Here is a 21,806-nt window from a genome sequence, read left to right as displayed (position 1 = left end):
TCCTTATCTACATCTATTATCAGAATCAGACCATCGTAAAGAGAGCAAAAAAACCAGAGCCCAAAAACAATGGCGACATTTTCTCTCACCTCAACACTCCCTACTTCTTCACCCACTTCCCTCCACTCCATCTCCAAACTCAAACTCTTATCCTCTAACATCAATTTCACCCACACTTTCAACCCGAACCCAAGACCCGGTCGCCAGCACCAGCAGCCCAATTACGGCCCATGTGTTAAGGCCCTATCTCTGGACTTCTCCGGCTCATTCTTCGAGGGTGGGTTCAGTGGTTTGGATGAAGACCCGCCGTCAACGCCGCCATCTGGGTTAGCGGTGGAAGATAAGCCGGAGCCCCAGTGTCCGCCGGGGCTCCGACAGTATGAAACCATGGCAGTTCTTAGACCTGATATGACTGAAGATGAGCGTCTTACTCTTACCCAGAAATATGAAGAGGTACAATTTTTTTTATTTTGTTTGGAGCATTTTGGGGATAGATAATTTGGTGAAGTTTTGTGGATTGTTTTTAGGGTAGAGTTTAGTGTGGTTAATTGTTGATTAGTAGAAATAGTTGATGATGAAAGTGGGGATTAACATTGCCCCTATAGCTCAGTGGTAGAGCGTCAGTCTTGTAAACTGAAGGTCTGTAGTTCGATCCTGCATGGGGGCAATTTTTATTTTTAGACATTATTGGTGATAATGGTGAATGCATTGAATTTATGTACTAATTTATTTGCTTGCCTTTGCTTCATTTTATGTCTTGTATGTTGTAAAGAATACACAATGACAATTGGATTTCTGATTGTTGGATTATGTGATAAAATAGGTAGTTTTATTTATTTCTTTTAATATTATTAAGTAGAATGGGTACAGTTATTAATTAAACTTAAAAAATGCAAAAAAAAAAAAGAAAAATAGTTGGCCTCAGAATTGCGAGGAAGGGGCTTTAAATGAAAATTGGAAAGAAAAAAAAAAAAAGAACTCTTAAGTTTAATACTTTATATATAGATTTCGGCCATAACGACAACTTACACTAAATTCATTCCCATTACGGCAACTTTTGGGATGAGTTTGGGGTGGAGGGAATGAAGCTATGAAGAGGAAGTGGGTAATTTGGAAAAGTAGTGAAGCCTAAAGCTCCGTTTGGTTTGATGTAAAATGTTTTCATGGAAAATGATTTTCCCATTTTGTCTCTGTTTGATTTGTAAAGCGTTGGAAAACAATTTTCTCAATGGTGAAAAAAGGCATCCTTATAGTGGAAAACATTTTCCCTTACAAGACAAGGGAAGACACATTTTCCTCCCTCCTCCTTACATTTTTCTTACTTTCATCTCATCCATCTTCATATTTTCATTCTTATTCTTAGTTCTCTTTTATTTTTCTTGTATGGAACCAAACAAAGGAAAACTTATATTTAATCTCTCTAAAATATGTTTTCATGAAAACTAATTTTTCATTGAAAATGTTCTACATTACACTAAACAGGGCCTTAGTGAAAGGTTTCCAAAAGTAACTTTTGATATTGTTTATACGGTATGAAATTACGGATTCATTGGACATAGTCACATAGATTAGAGGCTTGTCCTTGCCTCCGTTTGATATCTTGGCTTCCCTTGCATTGTATTTGGGTCACCAGAAGTGAAGCCAAGAGCACACACCACCATCCGCACCTCCCTCCCCTGTCCTCTATAAGCGGATTGAACCATCCAGAGAATCAGACACAAATCTGGCTAAATGAAAACAACAGATAAAATTTAGCAAACTAATTAAAAGAATTAGAGTCAGATCAAAGATTTTTCAAATAGAGTAACAATTTAGACTTAAATCTTGTTCTGAAGAACTAAATTAAAATGGCAAAATTGTCAGAAACTCATAAAGTGTACGTTGGGTTGAATTTGTGAGCTAGCACCTTGTTAGATCTTTTTGTCGTTGACTTCCCGAAAAGTAACAAAAATGACTCCAAAATGCATTTTCCTTTTATAAAGTCAATTTTCTGAGAATTGACTTCCCGAAAAGTAACAAAAATGACTCCTAAATGCATTTTCCTTTTAAAATGACTCTGATTAATCAAGGCTGATTTTGGCGTATTATTTGCCTTCTCATATTAGCTTTTCCAATTCAATGCTTGTGTTACCCTTTTGTTTCGAGTTGATTGCATGCTACATAAATATATTGCATAGACTTGGTTGGTCCAGTCACACAGAGTCCACATTTGCATAAGGAAAGACATTGGAAGACCTATGGTTTTTAACAGGTACAACAGGGAGCTCAAAGGGGACTATGGTTTCCCTTGTCCTCATAACCATATGCACTGACTGGGATGGGTATGCATAATAACTAATAAGTACAAAGATTAGCATACCTATGGTTTTTTACTGGTACATTAGGAAGCTTAAAGGGGACTTTGGCTTCCCTTGGTCCTGTAAATTCATCCACTGATTGGGACTTGGGAGGAGGTGGGGTAGGAAGGAGGAGGAATTTGAATGCGTCTTCCTTTTCCCTATGAATTTTACTGGAGGAGAGCTAAGAGAGCACTGTTCATTTGTGTACTACTCTAAATTCACCCTCTGAAGACTTTTTATGGTATACATTGTCAAGACGTGTATGTATTTTCTGCAAGGCAATATGCTAATGCTCCAATTCTTTGGGAATGTATCTATGCTGTCCAACTTTGCCGCTAGTTAACTGTATTGACATGTCAATGTGGCTTTCTTCTTGGGATTTGTAGTGGAGGAAAGGTGTAGCGCATTTAGGCTTTTCTATATCTTGGCCAACATGGCTTTTTGATGTACTCGAGAAGGGGAGGGAGTAATGTTGAAGTACTGACTTCGTCGTTGTGTGGGCATTTGAAGCTTCTTGGATGTACTCTAAGTTAGGCTAGTTGCATTTCATGGAAAGCTAGATATTAGAGTAAATTAGATACTTTATTGTTGTAGAGATATTAAGGTATATTAGATGTAGGAAAACATCTTATGCTGTATGTAATATACTCTAATATGGAGTACTAGATATTTTTAAAGCTTGGAATTGCACTGTTGCTGCTGTGGTGGGAAACACTATCTATGCCATCTAAAATTTGGAACCTCACCTTGAAATATACTCTGTAATGAGAACATAAGAATAGTTTATATATTTCCTGTCACAAAGAAAATAAAAGCAACTGTTAAATATTGAGTGGGAGAACCACTGAACCACATTACATAAATGGAAAGCCTAAGAATGAAAAAGTCATTTTCCCAGGTAAGATTTTTGAATCTTATAGCACCTCACTGTTGATGTGAGTTCTCCTGTTGATGCTATATTTATTTACCTGAAGGACTTAAATCTGATCGTAACATTGAATTAGGAATGTAGAGATATATGAAATGACTTTCTGTTGGAATTTCATTGTAGATTAACTAATTTTAGTTTTATTATACCTTAAGCATGTACTATTTGCATACAGTTTTAATTGTTATTACCATGGCTTGTGTTCCTAATCCATTTTCCTTCACATTAATTACTTAAAAGGTTTGATTTATAAATGAAGCTGTATCTCTTTGTTGCTGATGTTTCATATCTAGTCCTGCTTGATTTAAAAATTATCATCAAGCCTTCACCAAAATGTTCACGAATCACCATCCTGCTCCATTCAGATCAACTCCTCGTAGTTTAGGATATGACATGGATTACATGATTTTACAAAAACCCTTTTGCGAGAGCTGCCTTTTGTATTCTCTCAGCCACTGCTTAGTTGGGGAACCTAATTACAGACCATTATGATGAAATGTGACAATGATTTCTAGACATCCTTAAATAGAATTGTGGTCTTCAATGTGAGAACAAGTGAGTATTATGTAGGTTTGAAGGGTGAGAGTAGTTGTTATTCAGCTCTTAGATCACTCTCACATTAAACTTAAAGCCTTAAAGGAGTATCAACATGCTGTGTTAGTGACCATGGTCGCCTGTTTAATTTTTGCAGTTGCTTGTTGCTGGGGGAGCCATGTATGTAGAAGTCTTCAACAGAGGGGTGATACCACTAGCCTACAGCATCAAAAAGAAGAACAAAGCAGGAGAAACCAACACTTACTTGGATGGCATCTACCTCCTCTTCACCTATTTTACTAAGCCCGAATCCATTTCTGCTCTCGAGGCAACACTCCAAACTGACGACGATGTCATAAGGTCAACAAGCTTCAAGATCCGTAAGAGAAAATACTGAAAAGTCTATTTCGTACAGTAGTCTCTACTCTCTAGGTTCTTATCGAATGTCAATGAGGAGAATTTTTAGATTTCATCTGGATGTTGTGTACCCTACTGGCCTATTTCCCTCATTTTTACACTGTTGCCTACTTGCCTTAGTTGGTCATTACTTTAATTTGTGTAGCATATCATTTTTTGGAAATTTTAAGGCATGTAAGTTCAATTTGAACCAATTTGTAAGTCATGTTTGAACTACAGTGTTTCTCTTTCCCATTACTGATATTCCCTTGAAATGACACAACTTCGCCTCGGTCGAAATTTCTTTTTCCTGTTGGTATGTTCCATGTGCAGCAATGACTTTTGTGTAAGGTACTCATGCTGAATATGACAGCCATTATCTGATTATGGCTTTAGCTGTGTTTGTTACCTCGATTAGACTGAGGTTGAATAGCACAAGTTATAATTACTTATAATGAAGATTTCTCTGATTTGAGATTGAAAATTCTTCAGATAGGTGATTAATGTCAGATTTGGCTAATAAGCAGACTTGAACCAACCAATCTTGTCAATATCCACTAGAGCTAGTCCCGGTGGGAAAGTTATTCTTGATGATGAACTGATCTTCCCAGCCGAAAAGCGGACAGTTGTACCGCTGTTGGCTTGCTAACGTGGAACAAATTTGCTTGCTGTCTTGCTCATTCGACATAGAATAGATCCACTATGGCCGTATTTCCAACTTTCCTCGGTGCTATCTTTTTCTTTCCAAGGGACGTAGTTAAAGTTTATATGAACTACTTCGTATTTTTTTTCTTTTAAAATTGTTAAATTTCGAAACAATATGAAATGAGTCTAGGTAACCCGAACAAGGAGGAGAGTTTGTGGTCCACAAACTAGGCTTAGGAGCTTCCATACTAAAAACCAATTGGCAATACATATTGTTTCGAAATTTAAAAAAAATGTCCGAGAAGAACTCCTAGATCAATTAAGTATAAACTGTTGGAACCTCGCGTCAAACAAAAAAAAAGTCTAGAGGAGGCCTCATTCCTCGTTATAATAATCAACTCTTGTAAAGCTCACTCGAGATTTTCTTCTTATAATTACCTTCATGTACGAGTCTCTTACCAATACTCCGAGTTTGAAAACACTATATTTTCATGGTGTATGATGATGTTAATGAAATAGTCAAAAATTTCAAGCCATACAAATAACATAGAAAAGATGATGTATTTTATTAAGAAAAGGTATTCCTTAATCTGTATCAGACAGCACTAATCATGTATATTGATGCTGTTCAGTGAGTTGCAAGATATTTTGTTCACTTGGCACTTCAAAGAGCCGCATAAAAGCATTAAAGCCATAACAATTATTAACAAAATAACAAGTACTAAACATATTTGATTGGAAACATGCGATTCTATTAATTTATGTACGTTTTTCCGCAGCTCAATCATAGTCTCTTTGGTTGCTAATAGGAACAAGCTAACCCTCCACTTTATCCCCAATTTTAATAAATAAAAGTTGTACGTGTAAGATTCATACAATTTTTAGGCATATTAGAGAATCAGATTTGATGATGTAGTTCTATATAATCTTATTGTTCTAGACATGACTTCTTTCTCATTTATATAATTTTAGACTAGTGGTTGTTTACTTTTTGATCCACTAACTCCTGTGGATGCCAATTATATTCACTTACTCCGTACACTAATTAAGGTTATTGGTTAATATGTATGGATGTCAACTAGCGCAAGTAGCTGTCTACCTGGTAAAGTCATGTAAGGTGATACATATTTGCCACTGTCTAGCAATATTCACTTGTATAATTTGATAAATTGCAATTGAATCCCTTCTAAATGACTGAATCATTTGTAGTTTGTATTCGCCACTATCTAGCTAATGCATAATACTACTTTATAAGTGCAATTTTATTTACGCAACTAGATAACCTTTGAAAGAAATAATGCATACAATGATACAATATTATAGTTATCTTTTTTTTTTAAATAAAGAAACTCATGCGATAACTACTGGTTTATGAGATAATTAAAGATCTTAATAAGGTGAATTAGGATTATATATAAGATTACAATTTTGTCTTAAGGTGATAATGGCTGCTATGTCAGAATTCTTCTGATGTTAAGAGCTGATAATGTGAAAGTATGCAGGGTGTTAATTGGTGAAACTTTATTTTTTTAAGAGTTGATAATCTTAACTACTCCAACTAACTTATCAAGTCCGTCTTCGCAAATTCCTATATGAAGGACTTTAGACAACACTTTCGTATAAACAATCAAAACTTTACTGTTTAGTTCAACAATATATTGTCTCAAACTCAATTTTGTGTAAACAAATGTTATAGGACAAATTAGTCAAATTTAAAAGTTATAAATCTTTGTACGTTGATTTACCTCTTGAATTAAGTATATATTACATCCTAGTCATTTCATTACATCCTAGTCATTAGATGTTGTTATTTGATTCGTAACAACTTACTTCCATTAATTTAAATGCAAAAGAAAAAGTTTTGTATGCTTTGTATTAATTAATAGAGTAAAACAGGGTTGTGGTCCTTAGCTATAGTTTTTTTTTTTTGGATCATTTTATTATAATCGGCGTGTTTTCTGTGTGGTCGGCTAACACACGAGTAACCTTAATTGATGATCAAGTAACCCATAACCGATTGAGTAACCCATAATCAAGTAAACCCACCTACACAAAATCACCCACATATGAAACTTTATACTCCGTATATTATAATAATAATAATAAATTATAAGTCATGAAGAAATATTAAACAAAGTTTATGTAGGGCCGTTGGGGTTAAGTGGTCCAATACATGATTATACGTACAAGTAATATATAATTTCTTAGGATCCGTGTTCGATTCCCCGCAACAACAATTGAGAGGGAAATGAAACCTAACCACCTAAAATTGATCCCCGAATCCGGATTAGCCTAAAGGGTGAACCGGGTGGAACAACAAAATATATATATATATTCTTAGTTTCAAAAGACATAATTTTTAGTGATTACAAAATTGTCAAATAATTTAGTTTGTAAAAATAATGTAATCCGTAATATTTGAAAGTAGTATTGTGCCTATTACTCGAATACAGTTTGAAAAATCATACAAGTATATAGCGCAACTTGAAACCAAGCATAGCTTGGTCTAGTGGTTAAGTTTGTATCTCACAACCAAAAGGTTGTGGGATCAAACCTCACTAGAGACACTTTGGGGGTGGGGTTTCCCTTATCCTTCCCCCTTACTTCTAAAGTGTCTAGTCTGCTAATCCGGATTGGGAGGACCTGTGAGAGGTTCCAACCCGATAGGGCCCTTCTCCTTACCAACCAAAAAAAAAAAAAAAAAAAAAAAAAAAAAGAAAAAGAAAAAGTAGGGCAATTTGAAAAAGTATGCAACTAAATGCACCGTATATATTAGAGTGTGATAGGAAGAATATGATCAACTCCATTAGTCTTATTGATATGATAAAATTGATAATGCAGCATATGAAAACCAAGAAAATTCTTATTGTTCCTTTTAATTAGGAGAAAAATCGACTATTCACAAAATCCAAACTTTATCTCAAACTAAAAATTAATTATACTTCGTATATATCTATTTATATCAAATTATCAATGCTCATTAATTAAGATTTACTCCATGATAAAAGACAAAGTAGCAAAATTTTCGTGGTTAGGTTTTAACCGAACCACCACCAACCACTAATCATAATCATGGTTTTCAAATGTGGTCTTCAAAGAGACAATGTGTTTACTTACCTAGCTATTTTATTTTAAGGTGTTGTGTTGTTGCGGTGGTGATTTGTCACTTGAATTGAAGATCTGTTAAACCAAACTTCTTGTCTAACTATATGCTAGGTCTTCAACAACATTTGCTCCTAACATTGGTTAATTTATTTATCTCCCGACAATTTTACCTTATTATTAAGAGTTATAACTAACCTTGTCAAAATAAGTGAAACAAACAAATAAGAAAAGTCAATTGCTGCGAAGTAACATGTGATCCACCACCCCCCCCCCCCCCCCCCCAAAAAAAAAAAGAGCAAATGCTATCATTTAAAGAATTCATCGATCATATCAAATTGTGATATTATCTCATATAAGACTTTTTTTAATTGCTTTTTACTTCGTACATACAATAAGTTTTATAAAATGATGAAATAAAAATACTCCGTAATAATTATATGACTAACATAAGTAGGGATATTTCATAATAAATATGGAGTAGGCCAGGATATTTATCTTAGTTGTTAGAAAGAGAAACAAACTAAAATAATAATTGGGATACAAAGTTTATTATAAGGGGTATTGTAAAATTTATGGTTAGTTGTAATGATAACAATATAAAATGAAATTCTTTCTATATACTTAAAGAAAGCTTTTATACATTTTGAGCCAGGCCAACTAAAAACCGATATTTTGTTGACAATCTTGTCAAGAAAACATATTTTTATATTGAATATATCTATTACATATTCATTCCATACTTAAGTTGATAATTTTATTAAGAAGATTTTCAAAAATTAGATTCACAACTAAATTGTCATATACATTAATCATACGGAGTAATTGATTATCGTTACAAACCATTTTTTAAAAAATAAAGGCATCATACCCCATGATAGAAATGATGTTGTCTCTCTTCCATGTACTTTAATGTCACACACATAACTTAAAACCTCATTTTACAAGAACTCCATTCTCAAATGCATTAAACAAAAATTATTTTGAACTTTAGCATCACTAAATACTAAATTTCATTAATTCTAATTTTTACCACTATGCATTCTCCAATCATTTTAACTACCTTGCCTATCATCCACAGTTAAAAATGTGGGATAATAATTGGGCTCCATTTGGGCTAAAAGATTAGCATCAAGTAGGCCCCCAATTGTGCTTAATGTTATATTGGGCCCATAAAATATTTTTTCTACAAACTTTTTTCTCTTTCCTATCTTTTTCCTCTCTTAGTGGAGAATTATGGGCTTGTCCCATCAAAATAATAAAAATTAAATAAACACAGAGAATAATAATATTTCATCATTTGTGGTTCATTTAAAAACACCCTTCTAGCCTCCTATATTATGTACAAAAGTTGCTTATTTTTTATTGTCGTTTTCTCAACTGTTTTTCTAAATTATTAAATCAATTGATAAATTGAATCCCTTGTACTACTATATAAATAGAGCTGAATTGAAGCACCAAAATCCTCCTCTTTCTCTTTCAACTCTAAATATCTAAAAACAATAAATTTTTTGTGTAGTATTATTATTAATCTAAGTTTAAGTTAATATTATTATGGGAAGACATGACGATGAAATTCCTACAAATCCAAATTTATACCCAGAAGAATTACAGCTTAAATTATATCAAGCATTTATATTTTCAATACCAATATTATTTGCCATCATTTTATTTCTTTTATTTTATCTCTTTTATCTCAAGAGAAGAGCCAACAATAATATGTCAACACATCCAAGATTACAGCAATCTGTTCATCACTCTGTCTCTTTCCTTTCCCCTGTAAGCTTTCTTCACTTACTATTTTTAGTACTTTACTCTTTCTTCTTCGCGCACTTCATAGTTGTACCAAGTATATACTTCCTCCGCCTACAATTATGTGCAACAAAGGAATATTTTATATTTCACAAATAATACCTTTTTGTTGCACATAATTGTGGGCGGAGGAAGTATTATTATCGAGCAATGATAAAACACTCCGAGAAATCCGATTTTTTAAGTGATCATATTAGTCGTATATTCATTTTTATTATTTGAAATAAAGTTTCTGATTTTTTTATTTTTTTTGGGTTGTAGCCATGGAGTATAGGGATCAAAGGAGAAATAAAAGACAAGTTACAAGTGATCCAGTTTGATGAAGAATTAAGAGCAAAAGATTCACTGTAAGTAAATGATTAATTACTGTGCTTAGTCTTATAATCATTATCAAAGCTTATTTGGTTTATTTTAAAATGCTAAAGATAATGCTATACTTTATGAGTTAGTGATTGTGTCACTTCTTTTACAGTTTTACCTTCTAAAAAAGTGCATGCTTTATTTACATTCTTCTTTATTTTAGCTGATGTGTTAAATCTAGGTGGCCAAAATGAGATTTAATTAGTGGAGGTTTTAATTAATCTTTTAAGCATATATTATATTCTTATCTCCTGCCCTCTCAATCTAATGAAATTCTAAAAGAATATATTGTTAAGAAGCTTTTCTCACATTGGGATCGACCCAGCTTGAAAAAAAATAGTCCAAGTCTCGTATGCTCTAAATTACTTGATATAAGAATTTTTTATGTTTTTATTTTTTATATATTTTTTTTGACGTATAAATTTTATTGTAAGGTAAAGAGATCAAAGGAATAACAACACATCATCATTATCATGCTTACTTATTGCTTAGACGTATAATATAAAGTTTTTACTTTTTAGGCTACTAAAAGTATACTTTTGATGCGTATAAGGAAGAATCGCTTAGATGCATTTGTTAGATTCGCTCTATTTTTGTTGTAAAACTTTGATGTAGCAAATGGCCAAAGTAAGAATGAAAAGGGAAAAAAGTGTAAATTGTTGTCTAATTTTGTCTTTCGCCTTATATTGAAGAATGTCACTACTACCACTTGTACGTATATGTAAGTTTTGTTTTGCTTGTTTTGAATTACAACAATGGTAAGCTAATTGCCTAATAGTTAGGCATTCAAAAGGAAACGAAATGTTGAAAAGTCTATCATAATATCGTGTATTTTTTTGATTTGCTTACCTTTTTACTTAATTAAAAATTAATTTGTTTCCCTTCCTTAGATGTTGTGTTTGCTTGGGAGAGTTTGAGTTGAAGGAGGAGCTAAGACAATTGCCATTGTGCAAACACGTGTTCCATGGCAATTGCATCCGCCTCTGGCTCCGAACCAATGCTACGTGTCCACTATGCAGGTGCCATGTCATGCCTGCCCTAAAGATGGGCCGGCCTGTTGGGCTTGGTCCAGACCTTGTAAACCTAGGAAATGGTAACCCTATCTCGCAGGTTGAGTTAGAAAACGTTGGAAGTGGTAGTACCTCAGAAGTGCACAACTCAACAAGAACAGAAGAGCATGTAATTGAAATTGCTGTTGAGCTACCTTCAAGTAGCAACAACGCTTTATAAAAAACCTTTAAATATAATTCTAATTTAAACCAAGTGACGTTCCAATAAATTGTATTCGTCGTCCAAGTTTATGTTAGGAGGTATGAAAAAATCCAATTCTAAATATTGTACATGTGGTATACCTAGGATAGTTGTGATGATATGTGAGACGACTATGGAGTATAGTGTACATGTTTGTGTTGGCTTATAACCTCGACGACTAGCATTGTGGTGGTGCATCTATTACGCCGGGTGTCATGTACAAAATTTGATTCTCTAGAGAGAAGGAACTTATATTGCTCTGGGTGTTGGTCTATAAGTTAAGGGGGAAAAGGTTGCCCCAAAATTTTGTAGCTTAGGATGAATATGAATTGAATAATACTTGTAGCTTATATATTTAGTAATTTAACGTCTTTTATACTTAAATCATCAAGATATGAGAGCAACAATTTCTTCAGTTTCTAATTATGAGTGCCAAATGAAACAATGAAAGATTTTGTTTCACTTTTATGTATCACTATTCACTACATGTGTGCGATTTTGTACTTGTGTAGTGTGATTTTGGTTTTAATTTGAATGTGCTAATGTGCTATACAATAAATTGGACTGGAAAATGGAGAATTTGGCATTTAATTTGAATCAAACAGAGAAACGAACCAAAATGAGAATGTGCTAATGTGCTATACCATAATGAACGTTTATGGCGTTTATACTATTCACATACTTATATTTAACAATTTATGATTAGTTATACATAAGGAGAAACATACATGTTTTAACGTAGAATCAGACCTTGTTAAACTTGTCTCAATATATGTCATAAAATGTGTCACTTAATATGATACGGAGTACAATGAACTAAAATTACAAAGTATAAAACAGATGATGGACATAGCATATGAAACCAATGTAAACCACCTAAGAAACATACTTGTACATGCATGTTTCAAATAGGATCAGAATTAGACCGTCAGACGTATGTATGTGGTCTACTCAAATTTTATTTAGAAGGAGAATTTCATTATAATTATATTAGTAGTACAAACAAGAGTTTATAAAACCATAGTTTAGCTTCCCAAAATCAAAATTGAAGCTAGAAATGCAGCAATTAAAGTAATTTTAGTGGGCATCCTCCCTTTGTCACTCCTAAACACCATAGCCTGATAAAGTGGCCAGCAATTAATCACCACAAAACCGGACAACAAAATCTGCAAAATAAGCCCTTCCATATTTTCCATCCCCTTTCTAAACACCCCTAAAAGTCCCATAACAAAGGATATCAGGTTGATTATGGCAGCCATTGTCATAGGCACAAACATAGGTGACGCGACACCAAACTCGAAAGTCCCTTGATCGTACCTCTTGCTTAGTTCACCGTCTTGTAGTTTGCTAGTCACATCAAATCCACGAACCACGATGCCTAATGAGCCAAGAGTGTAGTCCATGCATCCAAAGAGGAAACTCGAGAGTCCACATATCATCAACATTCTTTGAGAATTCCACCACCTTTCAAATGTTCCTTTCTCTAGAAGAAAGTCTATTAGGTCTTTTCCGTTGGCCCCAATGAATAGAAATATGTACAACAGAAACCTTGGGTCTGAAATCTGTACCATAGCACATGCGACTAGTTAATTGAATACCAAATTCAACCACGTGCATATAAATTTTCTGAAAAACTAACACAAATGACAACTTAGTAAGGACAATTTTGTTAGTACGGACACCAACTTGTCACGAGTTGGCTAATGTAATAGAGGCATTTGTACCGGATCCCATCAGAACTCCGCAGTTAAGCGTGTTTGGGCAAAAGTAGTACTTAAGATGTATTTGGTCAAAGCTTTGTAAGCTTATATATTTGTACCTTGTCATTTTAAAGAGTATCATACTATTGTATTAACTTTGTCATGTATTTTACCCTTCGAAAATAATAGTTACACATATATACTATTTAGGATGGTTAGAAAAAATTGTTACGTTTACGAAATAGAAATTATATACTTGTATTCCTTACCTCTGGGAAGGTGGAAATTCCTTTGATGAGAGCAAGTTGAGGGATGAAAGCATAAATGGTGAATGGAATGGAGATAATGGGCCAAAGTGTGTAATGTGTATAAGTGAAACTCATGACTAGGCCCAATTTCTGAATACCATAAGTCATTGTACTATATCTTGAGAAGAGAACGTCAAGAAGCCCATTCATCCATCTCTTACATTGGCTTTGCAAGTCAATTAGTGTCACCGGTGAGTCCCCCAAGAAAGCCGGCCTTTGTGGGCTGCAAAACATGGACCTCCATCCCTCACATTGCATCCGGAAGCCCGTATTATAGTCCTCCACTAATGACCCATACCGGAAGCCCAACTATACAAACATGGAGTAGTAAATTACATTATAGTATGAGATAAATATGTTGCATACAATAATTAATTTTGATGGTCTCATCCAAGACTTGAAAATTCTCAAAAAACATGAAATGAAGACAATATTAAATTAGTGTAAGACAGTCTCACCTTCTCGCCCCACTCCTCTTCGTTCTCATAATTGCAAGCAGCGACGGAATGGGCCAATTCGAGAACCTCTTGTGATCTTATGGGCTTATTTATGACACGATCGGGGCCAAGTTCGGGGACTTCAGGCTGGATCAAAGATGACGGACTTCCAAAGAAGGCTCGACGTTGAAAGAAGCATCCAGTTCCAACATAATTTGGGCCAGAAAGCCCATCCATTCCCAATGGGTTAATTTGGAAAAGACGTTTTTGTTCACTGAAATAGATGTCACCTTTGTTGAGCCCACGAAAGATTTGCGGAAATTGAAGATATGCTAATGTGGGCCGAATTTCAGGATCCAAAAAGTAACATAAAGCCCGTTTGATGGTTTGTGGATCATTAGAGTATGTGTCACAGTCCAAGGTTAGCACTATTGGTGCATTTGTCATTGTTGCTGATACACGAACCTATAAACAAAGTCATTATATTAATATAAAACTGAAAATTTAGCATGGAAAAAATAAAAATTCAAATACTTTGTTCGTATATAGGCAATTGACATTAATATATTATTATACAAATATATAAGACTATAAGTCTATAAGAGCATATGCACTATGATACAAAAAAATAAAATGGAAGTGTTAGACAAATGAAACTGAAACCTAGTGGTATACAAAGGCAGGATAAGAATTTTTTTTTTCATTAGATATATAAATCATAATTTTGTGGTCAACAATCTTGATTGTTTAATTTTCTAAACGATTATTGGGGAGACTAGCGGAGAAATTTTCTTATTAATGTTAGAGGGCTTCAAAAGGTTAAATGTTACTCCATACTCTTTTCATCTCATTTTATGTGTTTTAGGGCCTGTTTCGATTTACTAAAAGCAACTGAACTGATTAGGACTAAAGTAAACTAAACTGAACTGAATAGAATAGAGCTAAAATAAATTGTTTATGAGATAAGGGAATTAGGAACTAAAGTGAACTGAACTGATTAAAGCTGAACTAAATTGAACTGAAATTAAGCTGAGTAGTGAAACAGACCCTTAATCTTAAATAGTTGAGCTGGTAAAAGATTATATCGAATTATCGACCCCTTCATTTCTAGTAGAAACATAGATGTACTTGAAATTTACACTTACCAAAGCATTGAGGGCACCTGCCTTGAAGCGATGGTGATGGATCTTACTTTTCTCTCTTGATACATATATCAAGTTTGTCATCAATTTACCAGTTACGTCTTTATCTTTCGTAGTAGATAGTAAAACCTGATATACAAATAATGTGACGCCATAAATCATTGTTATAATTTATGAAATATTCCATAGGTATAATGCAATATCCGGTTTAATATAATGCTTTTAATTAAAATTTTCATTTCTTTTGGACACATTTCATATTTGATCATCATTAGAAAAACTATCTCTAATTATCAACATGTAAAAATTATTAAAAAAAAAAATAATAATAATATTTTTAAATCACACATTAAGAGAATTTCAACAAGATTATACTTGACTATGTTTTTTTTATAAATCACAAATGTTAGTCAAATTAGAGTTTGTATAGTGTTAAAACTCAAGATGTGGCATCAAATTAGAAATGAAGGAATTATGATTTGAAAGGTGAAACAGACCTGTATTACCGTAGGGTGAACTTGACGTGTAAAATTGTTGGTCCATTTGGCAAAGGCCTCTAACATTTCTTCGTCATCAATATGCCTCTCTTCAACCTTCCCTCTTTCTAGTGCATTTTCTACTCTTACCTTCATGCTTTCGTACATTGTCTGCAACAATAATTTACAAATCGTAATTGTTAAAGAAAAAATCTACTCCAGTAATTAATTACGATTTTATAAACATGTGGGTTGTGGAGTTATTAGCTAGCTTAAATATGTTCATTTAATATGATTGAACATATGGAAATACTAAGGTAAGTAAAATAGTTTTTTTTTTTTTTTTTTTTTTTTTTTTTTTTTTTTTTGAAAAATTCCAAACAAGGACATTTATTAGGAAGCAAATACAGATGTAGTAGTATGACGTATATAGTAAAACAAAAACATAAAATAAAACTATAACAATATAAGGAACTAGGAGTTTACTTCAACTACATACTAATTAGATATCCTTGTGTAATGTGTACATCTACATATTATAACTTAGGACTTATTCTGATTTACTGAACTGATTGAAGCTGAATTGAACTTAATATTTTATGAGAGAAAGAAATTAAGAACTGAATTGATTGAAGGTGAACTAATAAGGTAAAGAGAACAGACCCTTAAATTAAAGATTACAATATAAGGGGCCGGAATCTAACTCATAAATGAACTCTAAATTCGGATTAGTTCAAAGGATCAATTAGATGGAACAAAAAAAAATAAAAAAATTACAATTTAAATTAGTACCGAGTAGAGTTTACTTTTGTGTCTTATCTAATAAAGTAATTATTGCAAGGTACACTGGTGCAACAATTTAACTTTAATTAATACATAACTTAATTATAACTTTGAATTGATTTATTTATATACTATAGAATATATGGAAATATAGGAATAGTAAAAGTAAATTTATTCTGAAAATTTTGCAGTGGCATTTATTTATTTTTATTTTTTACAATAGCAAAGGGGCATATTATTGTACAATGTACTCTATCGAAGTAGACAAACCTCGTTCAAGTTAAAATTGAAAAATATACCGACAAAGTTGGGTGATACAAACATTTTAAAGCCATCCATAAGCCAACTGGCCACAGCCTCAAGAATCAAGATCACGTTGAAATTGAGCAAATATATAATCGTTGGTCAGCTCACGTGAACTTGCTTTTCTTTACTAAATTCCAAATCTTATTTTATGTGCAAGGAAGTGAGACTACAAATGCTAACATTAAAAATGGCTTAGAGTAATTTTGTTAAATTGAGTTCTAAAATAATTTCTTAAAGAAATTTTTTTTTATTAAATTATAAAGTTTATGATAAAATTAAAGAATAAATTATTAATTAATAAGTTTTCTTTTTTACTTTGTTTAAGTAAATTTCAGATATTTGGGGTTATAATGGTTTTAGTTTCTTAGGGAGTCTGTACATGATCACTCTCCACATGCTTAAAACCATCCCTGTACATGCACTACATACATGATCTAAATTGAGTTGATAAAATCACAAGTTAATTGATAAGTTTCGTATCTAAGGTTTTTTTTTCCTATTTATTTATTATACCTATCACCTTCCGGAGTAAATTGCCTACTTTGTCCGTTTCAAATTATGCATATTTTGTTTGTTTAAAATTAATAATTATTTGTATTTTGTGTATATAATGGTGAGCATAAAAGAGAGTTATCAAGTACATACATATGAGTAAATCTCTTTGATTTTTAGATTTTATTTGAACAAAAAATACTTCTACTCTCTTAAGATTTACGAAGTATAAGAATTTTGTTATACTTTATGTTTGTAAGTTTAGATTTTTTTTACTTTTTATTTTTTTGACAAGGAGAAAAGAGATTTTATTAATAAAATATAGCCAAACGACACTTACATATAATTCCTAAAAAATCAAGAATTCTAACATAAATACACACCTTAAAACTAAAATATTGTATCTAAATATTTTTGTAAATTGAACTTTTTATTTTTAAAACAAAGACCAATATTTATTGAAAAATGATAAACATAACCCTTACGTTATAAATAAGCTAAAAGAAAAAAGAAATTTTAAAAATAAAATAACATTAGTTATATCGATCTGCGCGTAACTTTATCATAAATTCCCAACTTAATTTTATTTTAAAAAGTATATTAAATGCTTATATATATTCCTAAGCATTACATATATCATTACCGATATTTATTTAATTAGAGACCGATATAGAGAGATTACTAGTAGCATATAAACCGCCATTAAAGTAGTAAAATGTAAATTAATTACCTTCATTTTGTCAGCTTCAATTGACCTAGTAGAGTAGAAACCGCCATTAAAGTAAGCTTCAGGACACCTTTCCACCACATTATTTTCCCTACAGAAAGGTAACCAATGGCGGCCAAACTTAGCAGCTTCCATAAAAGCAAACAGAGTAATCTGGGACCCACCATCATCGGACACATACACCGATATCTTCTCCGGTGGATAATCGTAAGCCATGACCGACAACGCTGTGTTCAACGTCCCCATGGGTGGCTCCTTGTCAGGGTCCGCTGTACATATGAATATGTCAACCGATGGGAATGCTTCATCTCCTTTGCTCAAGGTTAGTGTTTCGAGGTTTTCGAGGTGTTCTTGGCGGCGAACAGGGAGGATGTGGTAGGATTGGGTGCAGACCCAAGAGAAGGCGAGGACTAGGTCAGAGATGATGAGGAGGAGAAGGGGGAGAGTAAAAGATGAGTTGAGGAGTGTGTATATATGGTGGTAGAGAAGGGTTAGTAAAGCCGTCGCGTAAACCGCCATGTAAAGGTGGTTGAACGTGGCTCGACGGAGGAGCTTGTGAGTTTGGAGTGGAGGGTTGGTGGTAGTGGTGGGCATTTTTGGACCTTCCATGGTTGTTCACTTGTGTAATACTTTGTATGGAAGGCAAGTAGGGGTGCCTAGATATAGTACGAGTACTGATATATGGGAAAATACCAGTTAATCTTCATGATTGCTGAATTTTGTTAATCTAGGGGCATTTATGGTATTTCAACCTATTACTATGAGGATGCAATGGTAACTTCCGTGTGTTGACTTGGCCAACTATAATGACTAAGCATCCACGTAATATTACTGATTGCTGTTTGGGATTAACGCCATATGACAGCCGTTTGTTAACGTCAAGTCTTCACTGTCAAACACTTAACTCTCTCTCTCCTTTTTATTTTCTCTCTCCTTTGTATTTGGTCAATCATGTGTTTGTTATCTCAGGAAACTAGTGAAACTCACCTCCAACTCCAAATCAAGAAATGTTAGAGCACCGACTACCGAGTACCGACTATGTTTTTGCAAAATATTTTAACACTCACGACTTCACTTTTGCAAATTATTGGAACACACAATTACAATGGGACTATACCAATTGGTTAATTGGAGGTGTATGATTATTGAAGACAACGAAGGGGAAATCAACGTGGATTAAGTCATAGTAAGTTGCAAAAGTTATATCCTCAGTTTTAACAATGAATATGGAATAATGCAGTTTCATCTCTGATTTGAACTGTATGTAAATTTTGAAATTATTGAAACTTTTTTAAATTTTATTTTTTTTTGGATTTGCATGCGGCTTGATTGGGTATTTTGTAAGGAGCTCTTAAATTTATTTGACCACTATAATATACAATAAGATAATCACCCGGTTCAGCATATCGAACTGGCTTGATTGATTTTTTGTAAGGAGCTTTTTTTTTTGTCTTGTTTTTATGGGTTGCTCTAAGAATGGTGGATTAGTTTTTATGGGGTGGATCCGTGGATGATTGATTATTTTGGGATTTTGTTACTGGTTGAATAGGTGTGGTAAAATTAATTTTGTTTTAAGTTTTAGTCTTATACAGTACTCCGTACTATTAATGTAATTTGTTTGTATATTGCCGTGTTCAAGCGAAAAATAACGAGGTTGGTTTTTCTCTTAAATTCGCCTAATTTTCTTCGTTCAATCTATCCGATGCATTTCCTTTTTTTAATAACTTGCTTTTCTTATTAATTTGTTTTTAATTATGTATACTTAAATTTCAAATTTTTTACAGTGTGTAGTTTTAATGATTAATTCTTTGATTTTTATAATACCAGATCTGATCCAAGGACATCTCAAATGAAGAGACCAAATATGGAGTACTCAAGTCATACTGTAATTATAATTGTAAATATGCAATAAGGGTCTGTTCTCATTGACTGGACTTATTAGAGTTGAACTGAACCGAAATAATATTTTATAAGAAAAAGAAATTAGGAGCTGAAGTGAACTGAACTGAACTGAAAATAAACGTATGAGAACAGGCCCTAAGTGTATACATTTATTGTTGGAATTTCAAAGAGTTGATTTTGTTGATATACTCGTATTAGTTATTTATACTTTTTTTAGTTTGAAATTACCATTTTTCCGCCATAGGAATGAAGCGTATAAATTCAAATTTCAAAATTAAAATAAGAACAACATGATAATATCAAAGTAGATTTTTAAACAAAAAAACAAGGGTTTTTCTACACAGTAACCCTGTTTTTTTTTCACTTTTCTACGTTGTGCCCCAACATATGACTTTTTACACGGTAACCCCAATATACTTTTTGTTTCCATACGGTAACCTTGCCGTTATCCTGCCGTTAAAAAATTCCGTTAGTGGGGCCCACTCTCCATTTATTAATATTATTTTTATCGAATTGGTATTCCGTCAAAGGTTTCGGGGGCTATTTTGGCTCTTAAGGATCCAAATTGAGCTCAGATTTGGCAAAAAAATAACGTAGATGCCTCGTTTTGCTTATTAAGAAATGTCTCGATTTACGTGTTGATATTTTAACACACAAAACGAGACATTTACGTTATTTTTTTTGTCAAATTTGAGCTCAATTTGGACCCCTAAGGGCCAAAATAGCCCCCGAAACTTTTAACGGAATACCAATTCGATAAAAATAATATTAATAAATGGAGGGTGGGCCCCACTAACGGAGTTTTTTAACGGCAGGATATATAACGGCAAGGTTACCGTATGGAAACAAAAAGTATATTGGGGTTACCGTGTAGAAAGTCATATATGTTGGGGCACAACGTAGAAAAGCGAAAAAAACAAGGTCACTATATAGAAAAACCCAAAAAACAAATAGGACACCAGTTATAAGACATAAGAGGTTTGTTAAATACAACTAAACATATTCTACCATTTCAAATAAAAGGTCCCTTTCCCTTAACAAATATTTCGTTCGTTTTTTTTAATACTTGCTCCATTTCTCCATGTGCGGAGTTTTAGAAGAAATTAGATAAAGGCTCTGTTTGGTAAACAGCTTATTTGAGCAAAATTAACTTGTTTGACCAATATTAACATATTGACTATTAAATAAGCTAATTTAAGGTGTTTGGTGAGAAGCTTATTTAAAGAGGTTATTCCAATAAATAAGCTCTTTTTGAAAAAGCTCCTTTTATGAGCTTTTTCAATTAACTATTCATTAATTTATGGTGAAATGACACTTATACCCCATTTAATTTAAATTCTTACCTAAACTACCTACCCTACAATTAGCTTATTAGTCATTTCACATACTCAAATAACTTCAAGTTATCAGTTATTTACCAAACACTATTATACAATCAACTACTAAAACAAGCTAGTCAAATCAGTTAATACAATAAGCTAGTCCAAATCAGCTAATATAATCAACTTCAGCTTTCAGCTTTAAGCTATTCACCAAGCACGACCAAAGTAATAAAATATAGAGCTAGTAGGGTAATTGACAGAATTAAAAATTGTGAAAAACAAAAGTATTGGAAGAATAAGAGGAGAGAGAGTATTATTTTGGGTCAACTAGGTGTTACAAAAAATGACTATTTATCACCTTGATCGGGTGATTATCACATCATTGTAAAATGACTTTTTTCTTACCGTTTTGCATTTACCATCGTCTTTGCAGCGATTTATCATCGTTAATTCATTGGCAACTTAATTATTAGAAGTATTAAGATTGTTTATTTTAAATTAGCATCTAAATCGTGATTAATAATGCAAGATTTTCACATTTTAGTAATGTTTGAATTTACAACTAAAATAATCTATAATAAGATCGCTCTAATAAGTTAAAGTATGTTCAGATAAGGGTTTGTTCAATTCACCTTATTTTATCTTATTTCATGACTATAAGTTCTGATAATTATTCCATTCAAAAAAAAAAAAAAGTTCTGATAATTATTATATAATTTTAGATAAGTTTATACAAATTCAGATTAATAGTTTAGATAAATTCAAATTAGTTCAAATAAATTTAGATAAGTTTAGATAAATTAAGATACATTTAGAAGTTTATATAATTTTTGGAAACCTCTTA

The 21,806-nt window shown here is 32.8% G+C and overlaps 3 protein-coding genes and 1 non-coding gene across 4 annotated transcripts; 3 read left to right on the top strand and 1 right to left on the bottom strand.

Annotated features, from left to right (window-relative positions):
* The first annotated feature begins 32 nt into the window (after positions 1-32).
* Positions 33-4,505, top strand: LOC145567793 (small ribosomal subunit protein bS6c alpha-like). The gene is made up of 2 exons (XM_081627173.1): positions 33-453; positions 3,959-4,505. The coding sequence occupies exons 1-2, from the start codon at positions 70-72 to the stop codon at positions 4,196-4,198; spliced, it is 624 nt and encodes a 207-aa protein (XP_081483299.1). The 5' UTR covers positions 33-69; the 3' UTR covers positions 4,199-4,505.
* On the top strand, positions 596-667 carry TRNAT-UGU (transfer RNA threonine (anticodon UGU)). Its single transcript has one exon. It is a non-coding gene; the product is annotated as a tRNA-Thr (tRNA).
* Positions 4,506-9,402: 4,897 nt separating the features above from the next.
* Positions 9,403-11,883, top strand: LOC145569230 (putative E3 ubiquitin-protein ligase RHA4A). The gene is made up of 3 exons (XM_081628596.1): positions 9,403-9,723; positions 10,018-10,103; positions 11,007-11,883. Exons 1-3 carry the CDS (start codon positions 9,499-9,501, stop codon positions 11,344-11,346), a joined length of 651 nt encoding a protein of 216 aa, XP_081484722.1. The 5' UTR covers positions 9,403-9,498; the 3' UTR covers positions 11,347-11,883.
* A 413-nt stretch (positions 11,884-12,296) lies between these two features.
* On the bottom strand, positions 12,297-18,382 carry LOC145569229 (cellulose synthase-like protein G3). The gene is made up of 6 exons (XM_081628595.1): positions 17,742-18,382; positions 15,452-15,601; positions 14,958-15,083; positions 13,834-14,277; positions 13,337-13,684; positions 12,297-12,929 (listed from the first exon to the last, which is right to left on the bottom strand). Exons 1-6 carry the CDS (start codon positions 18,345-18,347, stop codon positions 12,393-12,395), a joined length of 2,211 nt encoding a protein of 736 aa, XP_081484721.1. The 5' UTR covers positions 18,348-18,382; the 3' UTR covers positions 12,297-12,392.
* Positions 18,383-21,806: the final 3,424 nt, after the last annotated feature.

Source organism: Chenopodium album, chromosome 11, assembly GCF_948465745.1.
Source record: "Chenopodium album chromosome 11, dcCheAlbu1.1, whole genome shotgun sequence".
Taxonomy (NCBI): domain Eukaryota; kingdom Viridiplantae; phylum Streptophyta; class Magnoliopsida; order Caryophyllales; family Amaranthaceae; genus Chenopodium; species Chenopodium album.
The sequence above is the reverse complement of the archived record's forward strand: the minus strand, read 5'-3'. Positions and strand labels throughout refer to the sequence as shown.